Source organism: Gorilla gorilla, chromosome 3 (assembly GCF_029281585.2).
Source record: "Gorilla gorilla gorilla isolate KB3781 chromosome 3, NHGRI_mGorGor1-v2.1_pri, whole genome shotgun sequence".
NCBI classification, from domain to species: domain Eukaryota; kingdom Metazoa; phylum Chordata; class Mammalia; order Primates; family Hominidae; genus Gorilla; species Gorilla gorilla.
In genome coordinates this window covers 106,391,275-106,401,641 of record NC_073227.2, presented here as the reverse complement: position 1 = coordinate 106,401,641, position 10,367 = coordinate 106,391,275, and the positions used below count along the sequence as shown (strand labels likewise).

The window sequence follows — 10,367 nt, the reverse complement described above, 5'->3', positions numbered from 1 at the left end:
CAGTTGACATGTGGTCAGTAGGGTGCATCATGGGAGAAATGATAAAAGGTGCAGTGCTGTTTCCTGGCACTGATCGTATCCTTCTTAGCAGCCAGTGGTATCTATGGGTGTCACTCTCAATTAATTCCCTTTTGTCTCAAATGCAGTACTGCTTATGGTATTTGTTCACTGTCCTTAGAGAGTTTCTATGAGACTCAATGTCAAATATTTACAAGTTGGCATTATGGCAGAGTAACTTTGTCTCCTAGTAAGATCTTATGTGGATAATACAGTAACAAATATGAAAGAGTCAACCTGATATCAAAAGGTCTGCCTTAATTCAGTTCTACCAAACTGATAACATTGAGTACTCTTCTTTCTTGTTTTTGTTGTAGATGTTTCAAAATTAAGATATATTCATAGCTAGATAATAAATAAAGTCTTTCAGTTCTAAGACTGAAGATTTATACTTTGATATAATGAGAAATATTCATTTGGCATAGAAATTTTTATCAGATTCATGTTCCTCCACAAATACTAATTGGTTTATTTTAACATATATTCAGAGAGCATGGATGTGAATTTCATTTTACAATTGATCAAGTTTTTCTAAAATTATGTTTCTTATTCACTCCATTTATGGGAATAATAGCTCCAATTCCTTCTCTTATTTTCTGCATATTATTAACAAGTGCAATAATTAAAACCTCATTAATAATGGTTATATAAAATATCTGAAGAAATACATTGAAATCACTTGAATAAGTAAAAGTGATTCTCTCTTAAGCAGCAAATAATTAACAAGTAAAGATCAAGACCAGATGTGGTAGCTCATGCCTGTAACCCCCAACACTTTGGGAGGCTGAAGTGGAAGGATCACTTGAGCCCAGGAGTTTGAGACCAGCCTAGGCAACAGATCAAGACCCCTGTCTCTACAAAAAACAAAAATAAAAAATTTAGCCGGGCACGGTGAAAGTCCCTGTAGTCTCAGCAACAAAGAAACTAGCTGGGAGGATAGCTTGAGCCCCCAGTGTCAAAGCTGCAGTGAGCAGTGATCGTGCTGCTGCACTGCAGCCTAGGTAGGCAACAGAGTGAGACCCTGTCTCTAAACAAACAAACAAACAAACAAAAAGATTCCAGAGGTTCTGCAGTATTAAATAGATATGAATAGTGTGTGATTAGTGATTAGTATATGGATGTGTCATGGGTCCTAGCATCAGACTTAAAAATAAGTTACTCCCTTAGTTAGTTAAATATCCCTCTACACTTAGTCACTTATGAAAGTTTTATGTCTTCATCCTACTAAAGGTAAAACCTCTGCTTTAATAAAACACTTCAAAAATAAAATTGAGCCTATAATAATGGGGTTTTAATGTGTAATTAGACTAAATCTAATTACTAACATAGTGCATCCATACCATATTATGATCAGCCATTTGCGTTAAGTTTCTAATATCTACATTATAATTTTTTATCAAATGTCTGTAATGTAATGTACACACTTGAGGATTAATATTTGTATCTGGTTTTACATATATGAATATATATATATGGTTTCATACATATATTCTCTCTACATATTAAAAGAAAAAGTTCTGGAAATGACTGTATTAGGCACTCAATTTTTGTTGGAAGAAAGGACTTAAAATACTTCAGTTAAAAATAAAGTTACACTGTTTTTACTTCTGATTATTCTTATTAAAAACTTTTTTCTAATCTTCTGTTTGACGCACATTTTAAAAAGTCTTTCTGTCTATATTGCTGTTTTGTCTTCTAAATATACATTTTATTAAACGACATCTGTAATTTACTACATCAACATTAATGCTATTTGAAACTAACTGGCTTTATAAAAACTGAATTCCTTCAGATTTCTTAAAAATCAGGAGGGATTTAAAAAAACAGGAGTTCTTTTATTCCCAATGAATTATAAACTTGTGTTTGGCCTTTGGGCATGAATATGAAATTGTCTTTAAGTTTTGGCTGATTTTAGATAATTTGATGAAAATAGACCCAATTTGTTAACTTAGTACTCTTTGCTTTTCCAGAAGTTCATTGTGGTTGAATAATTGGTGACTAAAATGAATATTTGCCACCTGTAAATTAAAATGAGTGTTTTTATGATCTTTGTTATGTTTCTATTAAGAAAAATTAAAACAGATTTCTACAACTGAATTACCAAATACAATTTAACATTTTTTAGAATAGTTTTTTGGGAAAAGTTGCTTGTGTGTCATTTTTTAACTTGGGTGTCAAAATTCCTTGTAAACAATGCTTTAGGGTTCGGGTAATGTGGCAGTATCCTGTTCAAAGCCCTTGATATTTGGATATGAAGTCCTTTATGGAGCTCTTATATGGGGACATATTTGTAAATTTCTTGGAGGACAAATAGGAATCATTTTCTAAAGTATGTCTTCTGATCGTGGGCTGTGGTCTCAATGATTTCAAACATGTTGGTTAAAGTTTTAAATCAGTCTTAAAGCAATCAAATTTTGAACACTGAATATCAAATAATTAACCTCTTAATGTATAAGACATTACTGATTTAAAAAATTCTGTTATTAGAAATGAGTTGTCTGAAAATACAATAAAATTATACCTAAATCTATTAGTTAAATAGAGACTTTAAAATAGAGCTGGAGATATGCCATATTATAATGTATACCTATATAGTACATTATAAGAGTTATGTTATTTTTAGTCAATATATCCTCATTTATATAAAAGCATTCTCAAAACAATGATTTCTAAAAGCTCTTGGAATATGAGCTATGCATAACTTTTTTTAATTTTTAATTTTTCTGGGTACATAATAGCTGTGTATATTTATGGGGCACATGAGATGTTTTGATACAGGCATGCAATGCATAATAATCACATCATGGAAGATGGAATATCCACTCCCTCAAGTATTTATCCTTTGTGTTACAAACAATTCAGTTATACTCTTTTAGTTATTTAAAAATGTACAATTAAATTATTATTTACTGTAGTCACCCTGTTGTGCTACCAAATACTAGATCTTATTAATTCTTTCTAACTTTTTATTTTAGCCATTAACCATCCCCACCCACCACCTCCTCTGCTATCCTTTCCAGCCTCTGGTAACCATCCTTCTACTGTCTATCTCGATGAGTTCAATTGTTTTGATTTTTTAAATTAATTTTAATTTTAAGTTCTAGGGTACATGTGCAGGATATGCAGGTTTGTTACACAGGCAAACGTGTACCGTGGTGGTTTGCTGCACCTATCCACCCATTACCTAGGTATTAAGCCCAGCATTCATTAGCTAGTTTTCCTAATGCTCTCCCTCCACCCACCCAGCTCCCCTGACAGGCCCCGGTGTGTATTATTCCCCTCCCTGTGTCCATGTGTTCTCATTGTTCATCTCCCACTTGTAAATGAGAACATGCAGTGTTTGTCTTTCTGTGCCTCGCTTATTTCACTTAACATTTTTAAATGTACCACATTTTCTTTATCCATTCATCTGTTGATGGATGCTTAGGTTGCTTCCAAATCTTGGCTATCATCAACAGTGCTGCAACAAACACGGCAGTGCAGATATCTCTTCGATATACTGGTTTCCTTTCTTTTGTTTATATACTCAGCAGTGGGATTGCCAGATCATATGGTAGCTCTATTTTTAGTTTTTTGAGGAACCACAGAACTGTTCTTCTAGTTATTATGATAATTTACACTTCCAGGAATGTGCAACGGTTCCCTTTTCTCCACATCTTCACCAGCATTTGTTGTTGCCTGTTTTTGGATATAAGCTATTTTAACCGGGGTGAGATGATATCTCATTGTAGTTTTGATTTGCATTTCTCTGATGATCAGTGATGTTGAGCACTTTTTCATATGCCTGTTTGTCATTTGCATATCTTCTTCTGAGAAATGTCTATTTAAATCTTTTGCCCATTTTTAATTGGATTATTAGATTTTTTTCCTATAGAGTTGTTTGAGCTCCTTATATATTCTGGTTATTAATTCCTTGTCAGATGAGTAGTTTGCAAATATTTTCTCTCATTCTGTAGGTTGTCTCTTCACTTTGTTGATTGTTTTCTTTGCTGTGCAGAAGTTTTTAGCTTGATATGATCCCATTTGTCCATTTTTACTTTGGGTGCTTGTGTTTGGGAGGTATTACTCAAGAAATTTTTGCCCTGACCACTGTCCTAGAAAATTTCCCCAGTGATTTCTTAAAGAAGATTGATAATTTGAAGACTTATATTTATGTCTTTAATTCATCTTGATTGGATCTTTGTATATGGTGAGAGATAGGGATCTAGTTTTATTCTTCTGCATGTGGATATCCAGTTTTTCCACACCATTTATTGAAGGGACTGTCTTTTCCCCAGTGTATGTTCTTGGCACCTTTGTTGAAAATGAGTTCACTGTAGGTGTGTGGATTTGTTTCTGGGTTCTACCTTCTGTTCTATTGATCTATGTGTCTGTTTTTATGCCAGTATCATGCTGTTTGGTTACTATAGTTCTGTAGTATAATTTGAAGTCAGGTAATGTGATTTCCTCCAATTTTGTTCTTTTTGCTTAGGATAGCTTTGGCTGTTCTGGGTCTTTTGTGGTTCCATATAAACTTGAGGATTGTGTTTTCTATCTGTGAAGAACGCCATTCGTATTTTGATAGGGACTGCATTGAATCTGTAGATTGCTTTGGGTAGTATGGACATTTTAACAATATTGGTTTTTCCAATCAATGAATATGTAATATCTTTCCATTTTTTGTTTCCTATTCAATTTTTTTATCAGTGTTTTATAGTTTTTATTGTAGAGATCTTTCACTTGTTTGCTTAAGTTACTTCTTAGGTATTTTATTTTATTTGTAGATATTATAAATGTGATTACACTTTTGATTTCTTCTTCAGATTGTTCACCGCTGTCATATAGAAATGCTACTGATTTTTGTATGTTGATTTTGAATCCTGCAACTTTACTGAGTTTATCAATTTGAATAGTTTTTTGATGGAGTCTTTGTTTTTGCAAGCATAGCATCATATATCATCTGCAAACAAGAGTTACTTGACTTCTTCTTTTCCAAGTTGAATGGCCCGGAAATGCGGTCCAAGAGCCAAATCTTGAAATTGGTAACTCAAGAGCCTGCTTGGCGCTCTACCCACACTGTGGCCAAGCTGGTACCTAAGGTACGAGACAAAGTCCCCTTTACATTCCCTCTGCTTTTTTGTCTCGCCCCATAGTCGCCACAACTGGGAATGTGCTGAGTCTCACCTGAGGCCAGCAAGTCTCAGAGTTTCACCCAAGGCCCTCAGCATAGTACCTGGGTATGCTGCTGGTTATTCAGGGACCAAGGACTCTTCAGTTAGCAGGTGATGAATCCTGATATGACTGGGTCTTTCTGTTTAAGGCAATGGGTTCCCTTCTGTCCCAGGGTGTGTCTAGAAATATCATCTGGGAACTGGGGCCTGGAAGGGAGGCCTCAGAACTCTGACTGGTGCCCTAGCCTACTGTGGTTGAGCTGATATCCAAAATGCAAGACAAAGTTCTTTTCACTCTTCACTTTCCTCTCCTCATGTGGATGGAAGAGGTCTCTTTTGGAGCCATGAGCTATGCACCATGGGGGTAGAGGAGGGGTGATTCCAGCACCCCCTTAGCTGCCCTGGCTGGTATCTCAGTAGGTCACATGCCCCAAAAGTCCATTGACTCTGGGCCCAGTTCAGGACTAGGACTTTCCTAGGAGTTGCAGTCCTAGTGACCTAGACTGCCTTTCAAGTTTATTCTCAGCCTCAGAGCAGTTTAGCCTGCAGTGGTAAGGCTTGCGGGATCTCAAGTTCTGACTGCTGGGATTGGTGATTCCCCTCTGGCAAGGGCTGGTTTAAATGCTCCTTCCGTGGGCAGGTGTCAGCTGAATTTGGTTTGTTTTTACTTTCTGCTATAACAAGGGCAGCACTGAGTTCATTTCCTCACAAATGCTATGCTCTCCCTCTCCCCAGCACACAGAATTGTTGCTGGGGGATAGGGAAGGGGTGGCGCTGGCAATTAAAGACAGTTTCTCCTGCCTCTTCAGTGCTTCTTTCAGCAATGTGGAATTAAAACCAGATACTGTGAGTGGTCATCTGATTTTTGGTCCTTATGAAGGTGCTTTTTGGTGTAGGTAGTTGTTAAATTGGGGTCCTTTCAGGGGGGATGATTGGTGGAGCCTTCTATTTTGCCATCCTGCTCTGCCTCCCCAGACACATGTCTTCTTAATATATGAACTAACTCAAGAACAAAATTTAAAATGTTAAAAAGGTATTATATCTTTTATCTTTTGGGCCTAAAAAGGTTTAACACATTGTTTTTAGTAAGTATTTTAAGTATATGTGCCAAGTCTGTCCCACAGACTCTGGCTGAGTGATGGATGACAAAAGTACTCTGACACAGGTATTTTGCCTGACAGCATGGCTAGGTGGACTGCACCCCTTAGCACTGCCAATGAAAGTGCAGTGCAACCCAGAGTGCAGCCCCCATAAGCCGGTGACACTTGCATTTATTTAGTACAGATTTAATGACAAAGGCTTGGAGCAAACACAATTTGTGAGTAATTAACTTTGCCAACCCCCTGAGTAGAGAGCAGTCCTGTGCAGGAATGATCAAAGGTTGGTTTCTGGAGACATAAGTAAACCAACTTATGTAGATAAGTTCCTTTACATTCCCTTGTTATCTACCCTTTGCCTTCAGGCTCTGGATAACAGAATTTGGCTGCCTTCAGCCATTTCTCCTCTGAAGCTTTTGCAAAACCTCCTGGCCTTCCAAGAAGGTTTGAGTCTTTCCCTATAACTTTTTCTTACAACTTTTCCCACCACCCTGACTGAACTTCTACATATATGTTAATTGAATTTTATTCAATCAAATGTGTTTTTAATGCTCTACAAATGAATCAACATTTAACTGTTGGGATAATTTTGAAGGAAGGGGAGATGTAATGAATTTTATCATAGCTGACATTTTTACTTAAGAAATTATAAAATATTTTATATTAAACAAGTGAGTTAATGTGAAATGCATAGCTTTTGAAGAAGATTAATAAATAGACACACATATGCTACCACTCAGGTTAAAAAATAGACCATTACCAATACTTTCAAATATTTTTATGTGCTCCACCTACCACAACCTTCCTTTTCCACACAGAGTTAGCCACAGTTCTAAATATTTGTTTTTACTATCTCTGTGACTTTCCTTATGTTTTTACTACCTGCATATTTATCCTTAAGCAATCTATGGTTTAGTTTTATTTATTTTACATACCATACTGTCATCGTTATCTTGTGACTCACTTTTTAAAAAATTAACATTATATTTTTTAGATTTATTCCTGTTCATGGACTGGACATAGTTAACTCATTTTCATTGCTGAATAGTATTTCAGTCTATGAGTATCTATAACTAACCCATTATCCTATAAGTAGACTTTGGAATATATACGGATTTTACTGTTTTTTTTTTCTTTTATAAACCATGGTACTATAAATATATGCTTATAAGAGCACATGTGCAAGGTTTTCTTAATAACAAATGCCAGGGGTCATAGGCATACACATTTTAAACTTTGCTGTGTAACATCAAATTGATTTCTAGAGTAGTATGTAGCTGTCTGCGCCACATCCTCATCAACTTTTGCCATTGTCATATTTATTTTTAAATTTGTTACCAATCCCTTGGATATAAAATACTATTTCACTGGAGGTTTAATTTACATTTTCTTGTCTACAAGGGAGGCTAAGGATCTTTTCCTATGTTCATTGGCCACTAATATTTTCCCTTGGTAAAATATCTTTTTTATAAACAAAGAATGAACACATTTTTTTCTATTGTGCTTTTTTTTTTCTGTTGATTAGTAGACATTCCTTATATAATTTGGCACCTAATTTTTGTGAGTTTTATGTGTTGCAAATATCTTCTTGTATTTGGATTATTTTCCCATTTTATTTTATAATAGTTTTAGAAGTTGGCAATCTGTCTTTTCCTATAATTTATATGTTTTATGTCTTAAGAATCCTTTTATAACATTATATTGTGCTATAACTTTACTGGAAATATTTTAAAGTTTAGTCTCTTACATTTAAACCATTAGTCCACATGGAATTGATTTTTTTGTGTATGTGTGAAAGAAGGACCTACTTTATTCCAGTTTCATTTATTGACTAACTTACTCTTTCTTCACAGATCTATAATTCTGTTTCTCTAATAAGTTTCCACGTATTTGCAGGGGGATGTTAAGTCCTGGGCTGTATATTCTGTTCCACTGGTTTGTTTGTCTATCTCTGCACCATGAACACCCTTTCTTAATGAATATAAATGTATGCTCTGCACTTATATTAGGTAAGGTAAATACCTTTCATTTTTGTCATCTTCAGAATTATCTTGACTCTTAATGCACCATTGCTCTTCTATTAAGATTTTAGAATTGGCTTACTAACTTTAAAAAAAGATCCCTATTGGTATTTATTTTGGAGTTGTATTTAAAGCTCAATTTTGTATAAAATGCTATTTTAATTAAGATGATTCTTTTAATCTTTCTTCTCAACATAAAAGGATCTTGGCACATGTTCATTTAGATAGTTGTCCTGACTTAAATATGCTATCGATGTTCAGTATTTTAGTTTTCTTTTTAGGCTCATAAATTGACAATATTATGATTTTTTTGCATAAAGGTAGTTTGTTTAGATTCACCCTTATGATTGCCATTTGTTTGGCTTACCACTACTTCTTACATTTTGACCTTTTATTTTGAGATTATTATTTTTTTCTCCCGAAGTACGTATTTTGGAAGTATCTTTAGTGGAGTCCTTGATAATAAAACTCTTATTTTTAATTGAGGTTCCCTTACCTGAAATATAGTTTAGTTAGATATAGAATTTTACATTGAAATTTATTTTATTTTTGGCATCTTAAAGATATTATTCTACTTGCTTTTTGTTTACAGTATTGCTGGTAAATAAAGAGTTGTCAGTGTAATAGTCATTTTAGGAGATAATCTGCCGTTTTCCTTCATTTGGGATTTTTTTTCTTGGTTTTTGATTATCTGCTGTTTCTCTACTACGAGACTAGGCATGGATTTCTTTTTATTTATCTTCCTTGAGAGTCATTGTTTCCTAGATTCCAACCTTTATTCAATTACTGGAATTTCTCAGCTGTCGTTTCTTCGAATATTTTATTTTTTTCATTCTTTATATTATGTCTGTACAAAACTCTGATTGGACATAAAATAGACATTCATTTATAACATAAATATTTTTGAGTACCTACTATATACTGGGTACTTTTTGTCTCCAGAGATATATTAGTAAACAAAACAGACAAAAATTCTTATTACCATGATACTTACATTAAAAGGTGCAGAATACTAGAAGAAGGTGATAATAGCTACAGAGTAAGAGAGACCAAAAGACCAAAATGCTAGCATGGAGGCAGGGATTACTTCTATCTTCCTTTTTAAATTTAAATATCAAAAGTTTTTTCAGCTATGCTTTAAGTGGCAGATTTTCTTGACCTCATATAAGCTTGATTGCCTCTTCTTAACTTCCATTGTATGTAGTGTTATATACAGAAGTGAAAGTAACTTTCCCGATTTGGTCTTACAGAACAGAGTACAGTGTCCTTAAATTTCTCTTAAGTAGATTCTATATTTCTGTTCGTGTAGGCTGTTTGTATCAGCTTCTTTGTTTATAATTATTTACCAAATTGAAAAGGACTTTAATATTTTTCAGCTTTAAAATAGAGATGCCAAATTACATGATCTCCAAGGCCTCTTCTCATTTTCAAAATACTATCACATGCTGAGAGAATCAAATCCGGCATTTTTGAGGTCAGAATATCATACAACTGAAGGTGGGTGCTATTTACAAAAAATAAAATTACCAGTAAAAAATTAGTCTTGTAAGAGGCGTGTGCAAATGGAGCACCCCAAAGATTAACCTTCAACAGCTTAATGAAAATTCTGCCATTGCTACACATATTAATATATATGTTACATGTCTCTCCATTTTTTGATTTGTAAGTAAAGATAGATTATAATAGTGAATAGATTTATATCATGCTTCAAACAGCCTTTGGATATTCCATATCCCTTATTATAACACTAGCAATGTGCTAGTGTCAGTGTACAAATAGCCTTTTACTTAATTTGCCAGCTTCATATTTTGGATGTGTTTTGGCTTATAATTCCTCTTCCTATGCTCATTTATAATTAAAACAGACGTTAGTTACAATTGTTTATTAAGTCACTTATTCATATTTCCTGTTACCAGAATCTGACAAGGACTTTTGAGAGGAAAAGAACATTTTCAAATAAAAAATACCCTAAAAACATTTTTCTTTTTCTTTTTTTTGGGGGTGGGGGACAGAGTTTCACTCTCGTTGCCCAGGCTGGAGTG

At 34.3% G+C, this 10,367-nt stretch overlaps 1 protein-coding gene across 33 annotated transcripts in view; it reads left to right on the top strand.

Moving 5' to 3' along the window:
• MAPK10 (mitogen-activated protein kinase 10) overlaps window positions 1-10,367 on the top strand; it is a 580,277-nt gene that overhangs the window by 509,526 nt on the left and 60,384 nt on the right. For 10 of the 33 annotated variants that reach the window (XM_055384577.2, XM_063705401.1, XM_055384589.2 and 7 more), the window contains one exon: window positions 4-75. The exons of 22 other annotated variants lie outside the window; for them this stretch is intronic. In XM_055384577.2, the coding sequence (XP_055240552.1) occupies window positions 4-75 (72 nt within the window). Of the gene's footprint in view, window positions 1-3; window positions 80-10,367 lie in introns of those variants that run through there. One more of the 33 variants, XR_008679024.2, reaches the window with a different exon arrangement.